General features: G+C 44.7%; 1 protein-coding gene across 2 annotated transcripts in view; it reads right to left on the reverse strand.

Annotated features, from left to right (window-relative positions):
• The window catches only part of TTC33 (tetratricopeptide repeat domain 33), a 79,736-nt gene that overhangs the window by 3,288 nt on the left and 53,831 nt on the right, over positions 1-22,617 (reverse strand). For both annotated transcript variants that reach the window (XM_090037989.1, XM_090037990.1), the window contains exon 4: positions 10,340-10,471. In XM_090037989.1, the coding sequence (XP_089894115.1) occupies positions 10,340-10,471 (132 nt within the window). The remainder of the gene's footprint in view (positions 1-10,339; positions 10,472-22,617) is intronic.

Raw genomic sequence — 22,617 nt, forward strand, 5'->3', positions numbered from 1 at the left:
AAAAATAAAAGTTTAATTTCTGACTGCATCAGCAGCAGCTATAATACTCTGAAAAACAGTTTGAAAAGTATTTACTTTGTACCAACTTATTATTTAGCTCCAAATTTGTGAGCTATTGGATTGACAAAGAAGGAACACTTTCCTGAATTTAAAGACTGACTCACATTTCCTTGGTTCTTTCTGCTCCAAAGTGTCAGCATTTCTTCACTGAATTCTTATTGTAATTCTTTCTTGGGTATAAAGATTGCCAGGTGTTATATTATCTAACAAATTTATTTGCCATTTTATAGTGAATGCTGCCAAAGAGAAAAGCCAGCCAAGTGTATGTTTTTCTTAGTTGTAATTTTCAACTATTACATCTGCAATGATGGGAACCGAATTTACCAAGAGACAGTTTTCTGATGGAAAAGTTTTCACTGTTAGCAAAATAAGATCTGACTTGGAAAAATCTCCCTTGACAGTGGTCTTAGGTCTTGAACTAATGCCTTTAAATCCAAAGTTTACATTTTCTTTTCTTTGGAGCCTCCTGTATATTCCTGTGATGGATGACCACTCATACTTGCAACACCTTTACGAATTGTTTTAAAAAATGAAAAAAAAAAATTAAAAAATAATATATCTATATTCTTGCTCCATGCATATTTGTGGTCATTTCTTTTTTCTCATCTCCAGATCCTTCTTATTTATATTGTTTTGCACTTACATGCTATTTTTTCACTCCTTTCTGAGGAGTTGCCTTGGACTGTCTTACATGAAACCAGAAAAGCATGCATGCAAAGTCAGAGGTATTATGGGAAATTATCCAACATTATCCTCCTTCTATCAGTACTGGAAACTTGATCAACTTGATCATCGTAAGCTGCAACAAAAAACACAAAAAGCTGAATAAAAGAACAGCTCAATGACTAAATAAAACAAATTCTGACTTCTGAAGACTGGTGTAGTGGTATTTTAATATGCGTATGAATATAGAAGTTAGGGACAGTACTTATACATAAACTGGTATAAGTGATTGGAAACTGGTTCAAATCCGTAACACAACAGAAATTCAGTCCACATAAACTGGTTTCAGCCATTTGGAAAGCAGTTTAAGATACACCTGGATGGATGTAGTATCAGACTTAACTTGAATCTAGAGGGGATCTGGGACAAGTTCAATAAACTGACTGAAACCTAAATCAGTTAACTCACAGCCCCCAGTATCCCACGATGCTTTGCGCCCCCCAACAAACCCCACACTCTCGTGGTGGGTGGGATAAGCCTTGGCCCAAGCTGTCTGCTCTGGTCAAGTAGGGAGGCATGCTATAGTGCCTCTCAGCTTCTGGCCTGGGCCACTGCAGGCATGGGGCTGCAGATCCAGAATCAAAAGTGAATGTCTGTTCATTTGCTTATTGGTTCAATCTACGCAGCTTAGACTAACCTGCAAAGATTGAATTCATGGTTTCCAGGGTCAGAAGGGACCTGAACAGATCAAGTCCGACCCCCTGCCCTGGGCAGGAATGACTGCTGGGATCATAATACCCTAGCCAGATATCTATCCAACCTCCTCTTGAAGATCCCCAAGGCAGGGAAGAGCACCACCTCCCTTGGGAGCCCATTCCAGAGCCCAGCAGCCTTAACCGTAAATTAATGCCTCCTGATATCAAGCTTGAACCTGCTCTCAATCAATTTATGGCCATTATTCCCTGTAATCCCAGGTGGTGCCCAGGGGAACAGAACCTCACCTATTTTCTGTTGGTTCCCCCGGTGAGTTAATAGACAGCTGCCAGATCCCCTCTCAGTCCTCCATCCTATTCTCTTGTGTAGGCTGAATAGATTCAGGCCCGTTAGTCTATTTTTGTAGGGCATCACCTGCTGGCTCCTGACCATGCATGTGGCCCTCCTCTGGACCCTCTTAAGGTTAAACCACAGCCCTCTTGAAGTGCAGTGCCCAGAACTGGACACAGTACTCCAAATGCAGCCTGACCAATACCACAAAGAGGGGAAGGATCACCTCCCTGGACCTGTTTGTGATGCATCTGTAGATGCATGACAAGGTGTAGTAAGCCTTACTGACCGCTTCCTTGCATTGGTGGCTCAAGTCCATCCTGAAGTCAATAATTACTCCAAGATCCCTTTCTGCCACTGTGTTGTTGAGAAGGGTGTTCCCCAGCCTACAGGTATGTTGCAGGTTCCTTCTCCCTAGATGCAGCACCTTGCACGCGTCTGCATTGAATTCCATCCTATTCTCATCCTCCCACCTCTGTAACCCGCCTAGATCTAGCTGGATTCTGACCCTCCCCCTCCAGTGTGCCCCCTTCTCCCCACATCTTTGTCTCATCAGCAAATTTGGGCAGGGTGCTTTCCGCGCCCACCTCCAAATCACTGATAAAGATGTTAAATAGCACAGGCCTGAGGACCGAGCCCTGGGGAACTCCACTGCCCACATCCCTACAGGTTGAAAACCACCTGTCCACCACCATTCTCTGGGGGTGACCATCAAGCCAATTTACCACCCATCTGACTGTGTAGGCATCAATGACTAACCTGTAAAGATTGAATTCAATCAGCCTCAGACTTTTTGACCGTCTCTACAGCTATAATGTGAAAGACACAACCACTTCTAATTCTAACTTATTCCACTACTGTGCTCAAAGCAGCTTTACTGACAATAAAATAATCTTTCCTTAGAAGGAAAGAATTTTAGTACAGTGTGATTAAATATAATGTTATAATTCTGTACAACACTATCAAAACCAGTTCTGAGATATGCTTCATTCCATCATGATGGCAGCAGCATGGCTGATAACATCAGAGACAAGAGGATCATAAGGAAGTAGTGTTGGAAGGGACCTCACAAGGTTGCCTAGTCCAGCCCGCTGCTCAAGACAGGTTCATCCTTGACTAAACCATTCCAGCCAAGTGTTTGTTCAGCCAGCTCTTGAAAATATCCAGGGATAGAGATCCTCAGCTTCTCTAGGTAGCTGCTTGATCTCTGCTGCTTTAGAGTGGAAAAATTAAACATTCTGATGTTCCACAAAGATTATAGTTGGACACTTACTATTTTGGCATTTCCTCCTATTATTACATCTTTGCATTTCTATTTACTCAAATTAGGTTACTCTATCTGGAATCCTTTTAGGATCCATGATTAGTTACAGTAATATACTGCAGTATAAGAGCTGGCCCTGATGTGAAACCCTGGGTCTTGACACAGTTTTTTCCACTAGGCATTGTAAAAGTTCAGACCAGACTTCAATTCTGTGTTTTGCATGTATATATTGGTAACAAGGACCATCTAAAGCTCACTATATTTCGATAATTTTCTTACAGACCTAAAAAAGTTCATGACTAATGCGCATCTTTTAACATATTCCCTGAAGTACACAGCAAGGATGTCTAGAGTTTAAGACGTTCATAATGGCAGAGTATCACAGGGAGGAACAGAGGGGAAGACCCCAAAGAGCCAGAGGGGAGCCCCAGGGGCAGGAACCCTCGGGCTAAAACAAAAGTAAAAGAAAAGGAAAACGTCTTACCTGCAGCAGGATCCGTGGCAAAGGAGCTGGAGACGGACCCACGTGGCTCGTTAGCTGCGTTTTTATACAATTGCGGCCGACTGATGATGTCAGCTGCAGGAGCCAGCTGGCGGAGATAAAAGGAGCCACTGGCAAGCGAGTGGGGGGGGGGGGGGGGGGGGGAAATCAACGCTGGCAGGAGCACCAGCAGGAGGTGTCGCTCCACAGCTCCTGTGGGAGTGAAAGGAGCTGGAAGCTGCTTCCCCTCACAGGGAAGAGCTTATCAGAGCACGCTGCAAGCCAGAGACTACTTGCTGCAGCGAGAAGAGTCAAGTGCTGGAGGCGGCTCCTTGGGACCAGGAACCCAGGGAAAAGTACACAGGGGCACAGAGAGACCCTGACGCCAGTCGCTGCAGCAAGGGGACTGAATGGGCCGATGCAATCTACAGTATCAAACCAGGTAGGACCATTGAGGGCACTGGGGAAGCCGAAGAGGCACACTAGGCGAGAGATGGGAGGCAAGGGCAGTGCGAGAGGCTGCAAAGTAGGGCCCTTGGTGGCATAGCGTCGTTAGTGTGGGTGATGGGAGGACAGACACCCAGTGGAGGACCGCAGGTGGCCCAAAGAAGCCCAAGGCAGGGTGACGAAGGAGAGGAATGGTGGTGGAGTACACACAATACATCGACGACATACAGGGCCTGACAGAGGCCCATAGTGTCAAGGGCGGGTTGTTAGTGGCCAGGCCAAGGGAGCCAGAAATAGGGGACAGTTGGGTCCCTCAAACTGTATCCGTAGTTTTGTTTTTGTTTGCATTTTGTGTTTCCCACTTTAGGAGGGTCTGAGAGTCAGAGCTCGGGGAGCCTGATGGTTATTTAAGCCTCTGGGTGGGTTGCTAGCTTTTGGGAAAGGCGGTGGCCTCGTAGACTGGTTAGGTTACTGCAGAATACTCCGGCGGTAAGCAGGGAGGACCACCCCTGCCGGAAAAGGAAATCAGAGGCTCAACAGTCGGGAACCTGGCTGGGAGGACAGCAGCGACCCGTCAAGGTTGGGTATAAGGGCGAGGTAGAGGGGAGGTGGAGCCTCACAGAAGATCATCAGACAGCCATCCCGTAGTTGAGAGAACCCCAGTGGTTGGATACCCACCACTGGTACAAGATCCAAAGTTGTGGCAGATGAGATTGCGTAAAGACTACACTGGAGGGAGACACCCACTTGGTGGAACATCGGGGATGGATAGATGAACATCACCGAACATCCGGGCCTGAGCAGCATGCGATCGGATATTCGAGGCCTGGCAGGCCCACAGAGTTCAACCCAAATGGTGGGCAAAATAATTAACACTGATGGATAAAGTTTACAAAGCAAGATGGTGGTAGGCTTCGTCAATAAAAAGTCCTTCTTTAGATATGTAGAAAGTTGGAGGAAAAAATAAGGGAAACGTAGAACCCCTGCTAAACAAAATGGGACAGCTGATAACCGACAGCCAAGAGAAAACTGAGCTCCAAAACAAATACTCTGCATCGATATTCCACCAGCCAAGGTAAGAGTGTGCACCCACCCATAGTTGACGAAGATATCAGGAGGGAGCATCTGGAGAGGCTGGATATCTACAAAGCAGCAGGACAGGATGAACTACACCTGAGAATGCTGAAAGAAATGGCTGATGTCATTACACAACCAATGGTAAAGCTATTTGAGAACTCATGGTGTTCAGGAGAGGTTCCAGAAGACTGGAGGGCCGATGTGGTGCCTATCTTTAAGAAAGGAAGGAAGGAAAGAGGACCCAGGGAATTACAGGCCAGTCAGTTTGACCTCAATCCCTGGAAAAATCCTGGAAAAAATTATCAAAGAATACATTAGTGATAGGTTAACTAAAAGTAGCATTGTAAAAGATAGCCAACATGGCTTCTTTGTGGGTAGGTCATGCTTGAACAACCTCATTTCCTTCTGTGATGAGGTAACACACCACCTGGATAAGGGAGATGAGGTGATATGCTTGAATTTCAAAAAAGGCCTTTGACTTGGTCTCCCACGACATCATCATGGTAACATTGGGGAACTGTGGCCCCAACAACTTAACAGTCCAGGGGATAGGAAACTGGCTCCAAGGCAGGACCCAGAGGGTATTAATAGACAGAACTAAGTCAAGATGGCGCATGGTGACCAGTGGCATCCCTCAGGGTTCAGTACATGGACTGCTGCTTTTCAACTTATTCATTAATTATTTGGATTCAGGTGTTAAAAGCATACTGGCAAAGTTCTTGGATGACACCAAATTATGGGGGAGCATGGTCACACTGGAGAATAGTCTGGGGATACAGGCTGACCTGGACAGGCTTGCAAGTTGGTGGATCAAAACCTGATGATGTTTAACACCAAGAAACGTAAGGTGCTCTCTATCTGGGGAAAAACATTCCGCAACAACACTTACAGGCTCGGCAATGCTGCATTTGCTAGTGCCACAGCTGAAAGGGACCTAGGGATTGTAACAGACCACAGAATGAACATGAGCCACTAATGCGATGCCACAGCCAGGAAAGCAAATAAGATGCTGGCACGCATGTACTGATGCATCTTAAGCGAGACAAAGGATGTCATCCACTCACTCTACTCTGCTTTGGTGAGGTCACAACTGGAGTACCGCACTTCAAGAAGGATGTGGAGAAGCTTGAGAGAGTCCAAAGAAGGGTACGCATATGATCAGAGGTCTGGAGAGCAGGCAATACAAGGAGAGGCTGAATGCCTTGGGACTGTTCAACCTGAAGAAGAGAAGACTTAAAAGGGACTTGGTGGCAGTTTACAAGTATCTAAGGGGCGCACATCAGGGCCTTCAGGAACAACTGTTCACTGAGGTTGCCCAGAGGAAGACAAGGAATAATGGTCATAAACACCTAGAAGATCGCTTTAGAATGGACATAAGAAAAATCTTGTGTGGTACAAGTGTCTAGGGTCTGGAACAAATTTCCCCCAGAGGTGGTACAATTACCTATTCTGGAAATTTTCAAAGCGCATCTGGACACTCATCTTTCCTGGCCAAGCTCAGGGGGGCTGGACCTGATGATCATGTTAGGGCCCTTCTGGCCCCTAATATCTATTAATATAAATTAAATTTAGGATCTCCTTCTTAAATTGCGCAGCCGCAACTTTATGGTGTAGTAAAGTTCTGTCCAGAAGCTTATTTTGTTATATACAATTTACTCTGATCCTTTTTTTTGTTTACAAAATAGGAATATCTGAGTCTCTAAACTAGTAGTACATTAACCATGTAAAACACCAGCAGAGACTCTATAAAAACTGCAAGCTCTAAGTCTGCATACCCTACTAGTTGTGCTCAGGAGCTTAAGAAATGAGAAAGCCTTGCCCGATTAAATTCTGCTACAGATTTACAATATTAATTAAACTCAAATTGGAGCACAGTCGTTAATTCACCAGTGTTGAACAACAAAGTATTTGTAAAACTACAAATTTCATAGTCCAAAAGTGAGATTACAGGCCAAGTTTAAAGTCTTTAGCAAAAATAAATAAATAAATGAAAACACTACAGGCAAAAAACACTGAATCTTCCTAAAATATGTCAGTTACTTAGCAGATTAAGAAAACATATTTGGCTTGGCTTTCCTAAAAGAAAGCAATCAACCAGATGTTTTTTCAAAAAGTAAAAAAGCTAGCTTCTCTCACACCCAGCTGCTTTTCCTAAAATGCATTGTTTTCATTACATGGGGAAAATATCATCTTTGGTAAAATCCCAAATCTGTGACAATTCACACAAAATAGACTTGTTTAAAGGGAAGTGGGGCTTATAATGCAAACATATGAAGGAGACAGTACATTAAGAACAACAACAAAAATTCCAGCCAAGGTGCAGGTCATGAGATGAGACATAGAGCTAGGGTGCAAGGAGGACTGGAGTTATAGGAATGTGGTAAAGAAAACTGCTTGTGAAAAGGGACTATTCTCATTTTATGTTTTATTCTAAATTTTTACTTGATTTTTTAAAATCATAACCAGAAGACAGAACAGAAATTAATAATATGAGCAGACTAGTGGATAGAGTTTAGTTATTAGCTGGTGTGTATAGTTAAGGCTCCCAGGCTGTACTGAGCACCGGTCCCAGCTGGCAGCAGCAGCCTGCTGTCATCCCGCACACAGATGCAGGGGCCACATCCCCTGGGAGGGCTGTGCCATACTCCTCCCCGGGAAGGCTGTGGGGCTGTGCCAGATCTGGGTCCCCGGATCTGTGTGCAGGATGACAGCAGGCTGCTGCTGCCAGCTGGGACTGGTGCTCAGTACAGCCTGCGCCGAGCGCTGGGAAGATTGGTGCTGGTGCTGGCCCCGGCCTCAGCCTGCAGCAGCAGCATGCTGTCATCCCACAAGCACATCTAGGGGCCTGCACTGCCCAGGAAGGCTGTGCCAGACTCCTCCCAGGGGGCATGGCCCCCCAGATCTGCATGTGGGATGACACTTGGCTGCAGCTGCCAGCTGAGACCGGTGCTTGGTGCAGCCCACACTGAGCACCAGGAAGACTCATGCTGGCACTGGCTCCAGCCAGCAGCAGCAGCATCCTGTCATCCAGCATGCAGATCTGTGGGCCTGCGCCCCCCAGGCGGGTTGCGGGGCTGTGCCAGACTCCTCCTGGGTGGCACAGGCTCCCAGATCTATGTGTGGGATGACAGCAGGCTGCTGTCCCTCCCCCAGAGCACTGGGATTGGAAGGGCCTCAGGTACAGATCATAGACACTGGCCAGCTACAGATATCAATATCAGAGCAGTCCTTCTGCCCCTCTTCCCCTTCTTAGTTTCTATTTCCCTGCAAGCCCAGCTCCAAGACTCCAAAATGTTTCAGATGGTTTCATTTCGTTTTGGAGCCTTCCGTTTTGTTTCGGATTCGGTGTTTTGGGTGCTGAAACACCTCTGAAATCAAACAGCCACCAAAGTTTCACTCAGCCCTACTAATCAACCTTTCAGCCTTCTTTAGTCAACCCCTAAATTTAAAAGATAAAAAGTAGAGTCTATCTGACATTTACACAAAGCCCCAATTCTATCTGAAAGTTAGAACTTTTCAGTCTATTGAAAACCGCATATTGATTAACTAGGAAATGTAAATAAAGAATTATTAGCACCAGAAAACTCAAAAATGTTATTGCTGGCCACATCTTAGCACAGCAGCCTTATGGCTTTTAAATAAGCTGCAAGTGAAGTGTACTGTTTTCTGCTGTCTTAATTTCATCATCTGATATTTCATTTAAAATCTCTTTAAAATAGCTTTTTGATCTTTAACCGTTTATTATTTATACAATTTCTTTTCAAATAAAGCATAGGCTTTGATTTGAGTTTACAAAAGGACCCATCCTGGAATGATCCAATAAACCTCAAGAAGTTGATAAAGATTTCTTAAGAATAGCTTGAGAAATATCAACCCAATCGTTCTAGCTTTTGTTTTTCCAAGAGCATGGTGAAATTCCTCTAAATGTTCTGTTGTGATATTTATCAGTTGTATAACTACTCATATTAGAAAATGTCAGAATGTTAACTTATTTATTTTATCAATTGCTTTACTCATGATCTTTTGTTTCCATTAATTTTGTTTTTCATCAGTAGTTCTACTTAGTAGTCCTCTGCTAGATAACTATGTACAAAGATATACAAATATACGTGGCACTGATATTGTAAACATTGGGTATCCCACATCATTTTTCATTGTAGGATAGATGATTTGAATGATATTTGAGACAGGTTTTAATCAATCACTCCTACTGTTTCACATGTACTCCCCAGCTCATTAAGTCTACTGAATGATAAGAGTTTTTCCTTGGGATAGTTTTGCCTTTATAATTTTATCCTGATGCACAGCGCTCGGAAATTCTGCACTTTGCTCCAATGGGCTTTCTCTGCTCATTTATTTACTATTTCCATGATAACTGTTATGCATGGAATGCCTCCCTGAACCAGATTAGATCATCACCAATCTTTCCTCTAAATGCTTTCTTGAGACCTACTCCTGAGCTGCTAACAAATAAAGGTGTGTCTGGGTGCAGTTGAGTAAAAGTACAGAGTGTAATTCTACTCATTTCTCAGGTTTAAAAGTGTATAAAATAAAACAATTAGCCATTAAGAAAACAAATCAACACACACACACACGATATATAAAATTAAATCAAAACAAAACATCTATTATACTTATTCCTGAGCACACATACCTACATCTCAAACTCAATATAAAATGTACTTACCATTGTCAAAGTCAGTATAACAGAGAGCTACAATACCGGTTCCCCTGTTCCCTCCCCCAAAATTATACCTTCTAATGGAGAGGACATCTCAACCTTGCTTTTATACAAATTTGCTGAATACATGCACTTCTTGGAGAGAAGAAAATAGCCTAATTTATGCTGCTGTATTAGCCATTGATGGAGCTGCAGGGGTACTAATAACTAGTGTATACAAACTGTGCTAAAGTAAACCATGAACAGGTACAACTCACTCCAGCTCCAGACCATGATAAACTCCACAACGGTACCACATTCAGCTACAAGTCTACATTTATGCACTTACATCAGTGCAAATTATGCTAATGGACAAAGCCCTTACATAAACAAGAGCATGACACAGCTGGCTTTGACCTAGCCAGGTCTTCAACAACCCAGCAATAAAACCACAAAAGAAGAACTTATTAAAAAAGTGAAAGAGATCACTGGAGAGAAAGAACAATAATTGTATCCTTTATTTATATTTTGGTTTTATGAGGAAATTAAATTACTCTGACATGTTGATCCTTTCATTCTACTATCCAGGATTCTGAATATATGATTTGCTGTTTCAGTTCTCAGATAAGGGCTGTTTTCTTACCAATACTATTTCTCCTAATCCAAGCTGAGCACGCCCCAACGTCTGCCATGCCTCCCAAGAACGGGAATTTCTCTGGACAGCCATTTCTGCTGCATGTACCGCTGGAAACATTTCATGCAGGGACATTAGGACCTAAAGAAAAAAAGATTTAAATGCAAGTTAGTCAAAGACAATAAAAATCTCAAGCAGTTCACAAAGAATTATAACAGGCTTGTTGACAGCATCCTTCCACCAGAACAGTAGTTCTCAACCTGTTTTAGACTCAAAGCACCCTTTGGAAAGTGCCAGCTCTAACTTCACTTTTTTTTTTTTTTTTTGACTACAGAAAATTATTAGAGCAATTCTACTGCAAAGAACTCAGAGAAGCCACAGCAGGTCAAAATGATTCTAACACTATAGATTCCTACTGGGACTCTCTGGCTTTAATCTTGTGAATTATATTTGAAGGCCTAGCAGTACTAACATTATGCAGCACCCCATGACACCCTTGAAAGGATTTCATAGCATTCTGGCTGTGAATCAATTTAAGGGGGGGAAAGCGACATAAAGAGAGGTGAATAAGAGCCATTTACTTTTTAATTTGAGTTTAAAACTCAGACTGCCTTTAAAACAAACAATTAATTTTAAAAAATGTGCATTTTCAAAGCAATCTGGTACTTTTCATTCCCTATCTCAAGGTACACTACAAAAGCAAATAAATAAGCAGGTCCCAGAATTTCTACATCTGCATGACCCAGAACCCAGTTAATTCACAGCAGACTGCCAAGTGAAAGATGAGGTGTGCTACTGTCTGCTGCACCTTTTCATTCAAAGGGCACTGTACACCCCACTCAGCTGAAACACATTAGCAGTCATATCATATCTGTTTGCTGCTATGCTGTATACCTTCAGTTCACAAACCATCACCTTGGGGTGAGAGGCAGCACTGGTAAGGAATCCAACCCTGCAAAAAATACGGAATCTACAATACCCCCAATTCATAGGGTCAGGCTGGTGAAGGGATATGCCTACTAGTACAGTAATTTTGGAAAGACCAGTGAGTGGCAAAACCAGGAACAAACTAGTTCAACAATTCTGTCTCAACTTTCTCTTCATGCAACTGTTGCAAGTTACTGAAAGACAACCTCAGTTGGAGATCGCCATCTCAGGTGTTTCCATACCACATATACTAATATGGATGAGTACAAATAATGACAATCATATTCCACTGACATAGTAGAAGAGTCCACCACAAAAGTAGGAGTCATGTGGGAAGTCACTCTCTCAGCAGCTGAGCCACAGTCATGAAAATGATTTGATGGGCAGATTAGGCTTTATATACAAAAATGTAAAACCTATTTCTCTGATGTACATGTTCCATGATATATACTCCCACTGCCGACAGATGGGAAAATGTCTATGGGTTTTTTAAAACTCTTCCCGCCCCTACCCCCACAACATGCTCAAATATTACTGGAATGAATACAGAAAAGGGTTAAAATACGTCTTTAATTCAGACAGCTAATAATGCTCAACAGAAACATTAACTAGCATAGCTTTCCAATACTGGTATATTGCTGCAGGACGAGACTTCTATATAATTACTGTTCAGTTTAATTCCACCCGATGAGTCTTGGAAAAGTTTAACAGGTGGCTGGAACTCTTCTGAGAAAATGCATAATTGTATGCCATCTTTTTTTACATTTTGTCATCAAGTGTCCTGCTACTAGAGGGAAGCCAGGCTGAAATAGGGTCTATATTTTCATAGACTTCATAGACATCAGGGCTGGAAGGGACCTCGGGAGATCATCAAGTCCAGCCCACTGCGCAAAGGGCAGGAAGTCAGCTGGGGTCATAGGATCCCAGCAAGATAAGCATCCAATTTACGCTTGAAGGTGTTCAATGTAGGTGCCTGAGCCACCTCCGCTGGCAGACTGTTCCAGACCGTGGGGGCTCGGACAGTAAAGAAATTCTTCCTTATGTCCAGCCTGAAACGGTCTTGCAGGAGTTTGTGACCGTTCGACCTCGTCATCCCTTGGGGCGCTCTGGTGAACAAACGTTCCCCCAGATCCTGGTGGTCACCCCTGATAAACTTATAGGTGGCCATCAGATCACCCCTGAGCCTGCACTTTTCCAGGCTAAAGAGCCCCATGGCTCTCAGCCTGTCATCGTAAGGTCTGTTTTCCTGACCTCTGATCATGCGCGTGGCTCTCCTCTGGACTCTCTCAAGCTTCTCCACATCCTTTTTGAATTGTGGAGCCCAAAACTGGACGCAGTACTCCAGCTGCGGCCTCACCAAGGCCGAGTACAAGGGGAGAATGATGTCCCGGGATTTGCTCGAGAAGCATCTATGGATGCAAGCCAGCGTTTTGGTCGCTTTATTAGCCGCAGCATCGCATTGCAGGCTCATGTTCATCTTGTGGTCAATGATGACCCCTAAGTCTCTTTCTTCTGTAGTGCTATCCAACGTAGCACGGCCGAGCCTATAAGGATGCTGCAGTGGAGAACCTTGCATTTTTCGGTGTTAAACACCATGAGGTTCTCGTCTGCCCATTTGCTGAGCTTGTCCAGGTCAGCCTGGATCACCCGCCTAATTTCTGGCGTGGATGCTTTGCCCCTAAGTTTGATGTCATCAGCGAACTTGGCCAGTCCACTCCTGACTCCAGTGTCCACATCATTAATGAAGATGTTGAACAGTATGGGTCCAAGGACAGAGCCTTGAGGGACCCCACTGGTCACAGGGCACCATGATGAGTGACTGCCATCAATCACAACCCTCTGGGTCCGACCACGGAGCCAATTTCCCAGCCAGCGGATCGTGGTGGAGCCAAGGCCACAACTGGGCAGTTTGGCCAAGAGGTGATCATGGGATACCAGATCAAAGGCTTTTCTGAAGTCAAGATATATGACATCAATCTCTTCTCCCTCGTCCAGGTGATAGGTCACCTGGTCATAGAAGGAAATGAGATTGGTCAAACAAGACCTACCCGCAACAAACCCGTGCTGGCTATCCCTTAGGATGTTAGCCTGGGCCAGTCCATCAAGGATGGCCTCCTTAATAAACTTTTCTAAGATCTTCCCCAGGATAGAAGTCAGGCTAATGGGCCTGTAGTTAGCCGGATCCACTCTCCTCCCTTTCTTGAAGATCGGCACCACATTGGCCTTCTTCCAGTCTTCGGGCACTACACCAGAGCGCCAGGAGTTTTCAAAGATCCGTGCCAGGGGCTGGGCTATGACGCTTGCCAGCTCCTTGAGTATCCTGGGGTGGAGATTGTCAGGGCTGGCTGACTTGAAGGTATCCAGCTTCTCAAGGTGTTCCTTCATGAGGTCAGCATTGATGGAGGGTAGGGGATCCCCATCACCCGGATCTCCCTGTCCCACAGCAGGCATGGGCATCCCATGGGACTAATGAAAGACTGACGCAAAGTACCTATTTAATAGGTTGGCTTTTTCCTGGGCGTCAGTTGTCAGTTGCCCCATCTGGTTCAGCAGGGGTCCAATGTTGCCCTTGCTTTTCCTCTGGCTCCCCACATATCTGAAAAAGGAATTTTTGTTGTCCTTGATGTTTGAAGCTAGTTGGAGTTCAGTTGCAGCCTTGGCTTTCCTGGTTTGCTCCCTGCAGGACCGGACCAGTGCAGAATAATCCTCCTTGGAGGTGAATCCCGTCCTCCATCCTTTGTAGGCTTTCCTTTTTAGCTGCAGGAGGTCCACTAGGTCCCTGGAGAGCGAGGAGGGCTGCTGTGCCTTCTTGCTGCCTTTCCTCTGTGTTGTTATATATTTAGCTTGTGCACTGAGGATCGCTTCCTTGAGAAGCAACCACTCTTCTTGAACTCCCCTCTCCCTGGGGTCACGGTCCCTAAGGGCCTGAATGACAAGCCTCTTGAGCTTGTCAAAGTCCGCTTTTCTGAAGTCAAGAACTTCTGTGTTGCTGACTGACTTGCCAGCTTTACGGTGGACGGTGAAGGTGATCAGCTCGTGGTCCCTGTCACCCAGCTTCCCATCGATCACTAGGTCGCCGATTAGGTCGTCCCCCGTAGCCAGTATCAGGTTGAGCAGCGCTTTGCCTCTCGTTGGCCCATAGATTTCTTGAGTCAGGTAGAGGTCATCCACGCATGAGAGAAAGCTTTGCGACCGCTTGGATTTTGCTGAGTGATCCTCCCACGAGATGTCCGGGTAATTGAAGTCACCCATGACAACCAAGGTCCTGGAGCAAGCGGCCTCAGTCAGTTCCCGGGCAAGCTCCTGGTCAAGCTCAGGACTTTGAGTGGGAGGTCTGTAGTAGACTCCCACCGTTGTGTCCCGTGCTGTATTCCCCACAAATTTTTACCCAGAGGGTCTCTAGCTGTCCATGCTGGTCGCCAACATCAGCTTGCAGGGACATGTAGCTTTCCTTCACACAGAGCTACACCCCCGTCCCTTTTGTCAACACGATCCCTCCTGTATAGGGTATAGCCCTCTATACCTGTGGTCCAGTCATGGGTGGAGTCCCACCAGGTCTCCGTTATCCCAATGACATCATAATTCTTTGCACTGAGCAGGAGGATGAGGTCCTCCTGCTTGTTGCCCAGGCTCCTGGCATTAGTGTACAGGCAGGCAAGTGTGCCCTTTGGGGCTCTTGCCTTGCCCAGATTGCCCCAGGGCTGGGGCAGGGGTGGGCTCCCTTAAGTGCCTTGGTCTGCTGGCTTTGCAAGGGTTGGTCAGCAGGCCAGAAGTGGCAGTAGTCCCCCCATCCCCCAGCGGGCTTAGTTTAAAGTCTGGTGGAGCAGGTCAGCCAGCCTGGCTGAGAAGAGCCTCCTCCCCAGCGGGCAGAGGTGGAGGCCATCTCTTCCCAGCAGCTCGCTGCCTCTCTCGCCAAAGAGCGGGCCAAACCCTTCCCGATGACACCAGCGCCGCAGTCTTTGGTTCACCACGTGGATCCTCCTCTCCCTCCTCAGCCCATAGCCCGAGACTGGGAGGATCGACGAAAACACCACCTGAGCTCCCAGACCCCTAAGCCCCGCTCCCAAATCCCTGTGGCGCCTCATGACCTGGCTGGGGGTGTTCCGAACTGTGTCATTGGTGCCCACGTGAATAAGGAGCATGGGGTAGTGGTCTGTGGGCCGGAGGAGCTGTGGGATCCTCTCCGCAATGTCTCGGATGCAGGCCCCCGGGAAGCAGCAGACTTCCCGGGCTAAGGGGTCAGGGCGACAAATTGCCCCCTCAGTCCCCCACAGGATGGAGTCTCCCACAATAAACACCTTTCGCTTTGTCTTGGGGAGAGCGGGGGCAGTAGCTGTGGTTGAGCCTGGGTTGCCTGCGGGAGCTGGCAACTGAGCAGGCCCTGCTGGGGCTGCAAGAGGGGCAAACCTGTTGCTAAGCTCCGGCGAGGGAGGGGCCTTGGTGCGGCGGGCCTTAAGGCCCTTGACCACCTTGGTGCATGCCCCTGACTGGGCAGAGCGGGAGGTCCCAGAGTCCTCCTTAGTCCTGGAGGGAGACCGTGGTCGACCCTGCAGCTCCTGGGGGAGAAGGGCCTGGCAGTAGGAGTCTATCTCCTGCTCACAGTCCCTGATGGCATGCAGTCTCTGGACTGTGGCCTGGAGCTCCTCTAGCTGGCGCGCCAGAGACCCCAGTAGGGAGCAGACCCCGGAAGGGGAAGTGGCCATGCTCCTGGGCCCCAGAGCCTGAAAAAGGGACAGGCAGCCCCCGCAGCCAAGAGCCAGGGGCTCCGTCTGTGTGGAGCCCGGAACCATGGGCTCCGTCTGGGTGGCCGTCTCTGAGGTGCCCGATGGGGGTGGGGGCCGCAGAGCCCGAGGGGTGCGGCGCATGCCCATCCGTGTCATGCCTCTGGTAGGCTGGCTACGGCTGGAGCTGACTACTCTGGGCCGGGGGGGGGGGTCGCAGGCAGGGTCTCGTGCCCTCCCACACCAACTCCACGCTAACTCGAGCGCCTTTTTACGCAGCCTGTTCACGCGGCTCCAGTCGCAGGAACTGATGTTCTTTTAGAAAATACCAGAACTTTTTTTTTAATTTAGGCTTTAGCACAAATGGTATTAAAAATCAAACCCTTCAATTAAGAGTTAGATTTTCAAAAAGCAGTGCCTAACTTATGCGAATAAACCAGATACCAGTTGGAAAAAAATGTGTTTATTTTTCTGGTGAAGTTTAAGAGTTGTGTTTTTTTGTTTTAGTTTTTAATTGCTCTCACTAGGAGATGAGATCAAAGGCAAAAACAATACAGATCAGTAAGACCTGTATATTATTTCACATAATTTTGAATCAAAGAGTTTAATATTGGAAACTATTATCCTTCCTTCTCATCTTCAAAGAGAAGCATCAGATTGCTTCTGGCATTTGGATTTTATATGGATTAGAAATCTTGAGGTGCAATTTAACTGTATTAGCAAGGAAAAGGGAATTTGTAATAGTGACTAATAAGGGCACTAACAAATAGGTATAAAAATAAAATTAAATAAAGAAATTGTGATGTTGTTGCTATTGGCAGTTCACAGTTGAGGCAGCAGAACTTGAATAAAAAGTAGTAAGTGAACCTGTAGTATGACCCCCTCAGGTCCCTTCCAGCCCTACTTTTCTAAGTCTTTGTTCTGCTTTATTCTGTCTGGATTAATTCTATCAAGACAGAATTCTGACATAGTTTACTTGTACTCTTTCATGCCCCATATATCTGGTTGCATTTATGCATACTTGAATAGCATACCACGTGCTAATATCTAGGGACAAATTCTAGTAGATGTTACCTAAGGGGCACGTCTACACAAGATGCATAATTCCTATTGGACTAATTCTATTGTGCATTAGCATGGCTGGCATAAACTGTGCTAATGCACAGTAGATCAATCCAATGGGCATTAAGGGTCACATACAAAGCATTAATCCGTGCTAACGTGCAGTAGCGCTGCTTACAGCCCATTAAGTTAGTACCTGTTATTAGAGGTACTAAACTTAATGCACCATAATTACTGAACTAATTACCATACTTACTGTGGCACATTAATGAACGTGTAGATGTGGCCATTAAGTTTCCAAGTTGACTTAGGCATCTTAATGTGATTCTGTTGTACCCTGTCCAAGTCCTGAAAATCCATTAAATTCATTTTGGTAACATGGTGTCATTTTAAGATTGTGTCACAAAAAAGTAGTAAGGAAGAGGAGTAGCAAGAATGGGAACTAATCCACTTACTGCAGAGTGGAAAAGAATTGCACTTAGGCACTCAAGGCTACTTATTCTCCTAATAAGTGGAATAGGATCTGGCCTCCAGTGACCAAGTCTTTACTTGAGTATAGGAGCAGCTGTTTGAACCATTTTCCTTATAAAATTATTTTGTAGAAAGTTGGTATAGTAATGCTGCACTTATTGTATTTATTTCCATATCAAATTATCTGATCACAGCCAAAGGTTTTATTTCTAACTGCCTATCCCCCCCATAAAAACTTTAAGCAGATCAAGCAGAGTTATTTTCCTGTCATGACCTCCTCCTGGACAATTCATCTCCAAATTAAATGAAACATGACTTAACCTAAAACTTTTATTTACTTTCCCAACAATTTTATTTCCTACTTTCTCTAGCAGGGGGCATAACCACTAACCTTCTCATCATCCAGGTACCAGGCATCATCTTTTAATGTTTCCTTTCTCTTGCCCCATCCACATGCAATCCATATTTCCAGCTTGTCATCATTCTCATATAACATCTTTTAAGACCCAGACCTTTGAATAATGTCTACACAACTGCACTTCTTCTTGAAGCCTGTCTGCATCATAGCAATCCCTTCCACATCTCTGCTGCCTTGACATTGTGGCCATTCTGAAGGGACCCAGGCCAGACTGTAAAAGTGTGGCTAAAACAGAATGCCTCAAGGCCTGTTTCTGAGTGACCACAGAATGAACACTTTGCAGGGTTCAGCTACCCCGGTCAGCAAAGTAAAAAAAAAAAAAAAAAAACCCAACAAAAAACCCCAAAACAAATCAACATGTCCAACTAAGCCAGCAATGAAATTGAACAGAACAAAGGTCAGAAAGGAGACCATATAAAAGAAAGTATTAAGAAAAATAATCCAAGATATCCTAGCCTTAGCACAAAAATGTCAGTAGTAGTGACTGGCAATTAAATATAGTTGTGTAAAGTTTCTTAGATAAGTTGCAAAAGTGAAACCCATAATGTGAAAAGAAATCTGTGGCATGCAACATTCCAAAGTGGTGAAAGGAGCAGATAAGAAATTACCCCATCCATAACTGTAATATTCATAAGGATATGAATCTCATCTAATTGACACCTTCCAAGTCCATCAGAAAAGTTGTTCAGTGTAGTTCCTAATGTCTCAGTAAAATAAAAGGTACGAATAAACCTAACTAGAGATTGTTTATTAAAATAAACCATGTACAAATACAAGGTATATACTGAAGGGAAATTTATTAGCGTACTCAATAGTTTCAAGATGATTCCGCCGCACCCTTGAGTCTTTCCAGCTGATATAGGTTAAATGCTATATTGCACTGTTGCAAATACCCAGATAAACACCAGGATAAGTGTTTATTGTTGTGCTTTGGTGCATAGGCAGTAAAAAGCTGGCTGTAGCTTTCTTTTGCCTCTTATTTTCTCTTGTCTACCGGTTCATCTAAAATCCAGGTAACAGCACCCACATCACTCCAGCTAGTTGATTTTAAATGTCAATCCCACAGACTCCTTCATTAGTTTCCTTGTCCCTGCATCAGGTCTGAGCTGTGTGGTCTCACCTTTACAGCTCTTCACTATTCAGCTCCTTCCTTGTTTATCTTGTATTTTACTCAGTCAATATGGTTTCCTTCTCTCCACCATGACAAACATGGATATTTAATTTGTCCGATTCACATATAAGCCTCCTCAAGCATTTTTTCATATCATCCATTATGAATGAAACATCTAAACTGTTCTATAAGTCTTTTTTCCTGCACATCCTTATCTAAGACCTACTTCTGTTGCAACTGTCACAGGACTAGTAAGGTCTATGAAGATGGCTGATGATGGATTCGTGAAATTTAATAAACAAATAAATGAAAATCCCTGACTTAAAATGGGCCCACAGCTGACCAATCTTTTTTTTTTTTTTAATACCTTATTCTCCTTCACTTCACACCACTGTATGGAATTATCTGTTTAAAATTGACTGCCTTTTAGAAAGGACAAGTTCAATCCAGGTAGACTCCTGGGGCTGCATGAATCTCACAAATGGCAATGGGGCAGGTGGGGAAGTCTCATTACAGTCTTCCTCTATAAAGCTTGATGCAAAATCAGTTAGGGCTCTGCAAAACACAGTCATTTAGTTGGGATGTCTGTTTTGCCATTTCCAAGGGACAGTATTTTGTTTCATTGTTGTTTTGAAGCACTGTCCTGTTTTGTTTCGTTGAAACTGTTTTGCTGTTTCAACGCATCTCAATGTTTCACCAATAGGTTATAATGGGGAATCATGAAAATGCCTGAAACTTTGTAATTTCTTGCCTGATTTGGATGAAAATTGCATGAATGATAGCCCCTTCTGAGAGCACAAGGCCTGCCAAGTTTCAAGGAGATGGGTGCAGAGGTTTCCAGGAAACTGCACCTCAAACTGTTCAAAGCAAAACTCCTGACACTTGCTGGCAGATGCAGCCTCCTCATCTGGTGCGCAGATCCGGGGGCCCGTATCCCTGGCAGGGCTGCGGGGCTGTGCTGGACTCCTCCCGGGAGTGCAGCCCCCCATATCTGTGTGCCAGATGAGAAGAGGCTGTTGCTGCCGCTTGGGACCTGTGCTGGGTGCAGCCTGCGCCTAACACTGGAGAAGATCATTGCTGCTATCTGGGGCTCCTCTCATCCAGCACACAGATCTGGGTGCTTGCACCCCTGGGAGGAAAACGGCACAGCCCGGCAGACCTCTCAGGTGTGCAAGCCCCTGTATCTGCGCCTCAGGTGAAAGGAGGCTGCCTCTTCCACCTGGGACTGGCTCTGGGTGCGAGATGTGCCCAGCACCAAAGAAAATTGCTGTCCCAGGCAGCAGCCTGAGCCTCCTTTCAACCGACAAGCAGATGCAGGGGTTCATACCCTCGGGAGGGCTACCAGGCTGTGCTGGACTCCTTCTGGGAGTGCGAATCCCCGGATCTGCACACCAGATGAGAGGAGGCTCAGGCTGCTACTGCCACCTGGGACAGACGAGAGCAGCTATTTTCCCTGGTGCTGGGTGCAGCCTGCACCCAGCAACAGTCCTAGGTAGAAGACACAACCTCTTCTCATCTAGGGTGCAGATCCAGGGACTCACACCCCCGAGAGGGCTGTTGGGCAGTGCCAGACTCCTCCTAGGGGTGTGAGCTCCCAGATCTTCACGCTGGATGAGAGGAGGCTCAGGTTGCCACCTGGGACTGGCGCTGAGCACAGCCTGAGCCCAGTGCCAGGGACGATTGCTGCTGGTCCCAGGAAGCAGCAGCAGCCTTCTCTCATTTGGCAAGTATATCTGGGGGCTCATACCCCTGGGAGGAGTCCAACACAGCCCCACAGCCCTCCCAGGGGAGCAGGCCCCCAGATCTGTGCGTTGGATGAGAGGAGGCTGCAGCTGCCACCTGGGACCAACGCTGAAACCAAGCAAGCCCAGCTTTGAAACTCAAAAGGTTTCAAAACTTTCAGAATATTCTGAATGTCCTTCTTTCATTTCAAAGCTGTTTAGAAGCCTTTTGTTTCATTCGATTTCGCTGTTTCAAGCTTGAAAGGCTTTGAAATGAAACACCCGGTGAAATTTCACACAGCCCTAATCAGTGTCTACATGTCTAAAACTGTTCAAGGTCTCATCTTTCTAACTTATTAAAAGCATTAACAGAACTATCCAGCTGCTGTCTAAGAAACTTGACTAACGTCACTGAATTTACAGGACTCTTCCTAAAATTGCATACTACATGAAGTTCCTTGTATACCACTATGAACATCTGAAATACAATATTATCATCATCGCTATCCTCAAGTACTGAAAATATATTTTAAATCAACTTAATATTGTAGACAGAAGCTTATAAAGTTTGACAAAAAATCTAGAAGACTGCTGTTTGCTTAGGTAACTTTCTCATAACAATGAGAAAGTTTTCCCCAATGGGTCAGGTGAGTGAACTTAAAAAACATTTTCTTTGTACATTTTGCATTGCATCTTTAAAGGATGACATCATACAGCACCCATAAAACAATCCATGTCATATCTGCATCTAATTTTGAATGAATTCATGACAGCTAGGAGCAGTGGAAATATTTTCATATACTTCTGTGGGTTTTGAATCAAGCTGTACATAAGCAATCACACTATGCCCATAGGGGTTTCTAGAAACATGAATGTTATGCCTTCCATTTAAAATTAGGCCCTTTCAAACTCCATTTGCTCTCTTTGGAAATTGTGAGAAGATCTGTCCAACAAAATGAAACATGTTCAATGAATATATGGATAGCTGACTGCTTAAACTCGTTTTTGTAAATATTTACAGATGTGTACTGTGTCCTTTACCCACATATTTATTTGAGCTGTTTATTAAACAACGCAGTGATTTGTATTCTTGCAATATGTTAAATTACTGCTGACAGCATATATCCTGTTGAACTGGAAAGTTGCTACATATTCACATAAGTTCCCTTAACAGACCTAACTAAGATTTATACAGATATGCAAAGATTTATACAACAGTTCCATCTCTACTGTTCATCCTGAAACCATATCTAAAATGGTTATGTTTTTCTCATATCTAAAAGGAAAAGATGTTTCCCTAGTCTAGAATCGCATGCACATCTTGCACAATGAGATCGGCAGATTTCTCTCTCACAGGTTCAATACTTTTCTGCCAAAAAAGCATTGTTCTTCCAAATCAACAGCTAATTAAACTAATTTACTTACTGACCTACCTAACAGTTCTATTATTTTTACTGACATGCTAGGTTTTGTATGAAAACCCAAGTGTAAAAAACCCCCCACAATTTAAAATACTAACCATAACACTTTTTGGAATGAATTACATGACCTGATTTGGCCAAATCCCACTCCCCCACCAAAAAACAGATTTTTAGTGCTCATATTGGCATCCTTAAAAAAGTAAAAAGGACATCAAATTACACAATGTTATGGTTACTGGAAGCTAGTTAATACTAGCCATACCACAAATGACATCTGTAATAGCCATTTGCTTGCATTATAGAGATGCTGCCAATTTAGTTAAGACCCAAAAGTAGCTATATTTTTACTTAAAAAAAAAAGGGGGGGCGTTATTCAGGAACGTTTACAGTTTAAGAAATGCAGGAAAAGTATCAGAAAACAAAACTAACTATAGA

Source organism: Crocodylus siamensis, chromosome 3 (assembly GCF_052110815.1).
Source record: "Crocodylus siamensis isolate JL-2025a chromosome 3, ASM5211081v1, whole genome shotgun sequence".
In the NCBI taxonomy this organism is placed as follows: domain Eukaryota; kingdom Metazoa; phylum Chordata; order Crocodylia; family Crocodylidae; genus Crocodylus; species Crocodylus siamensis.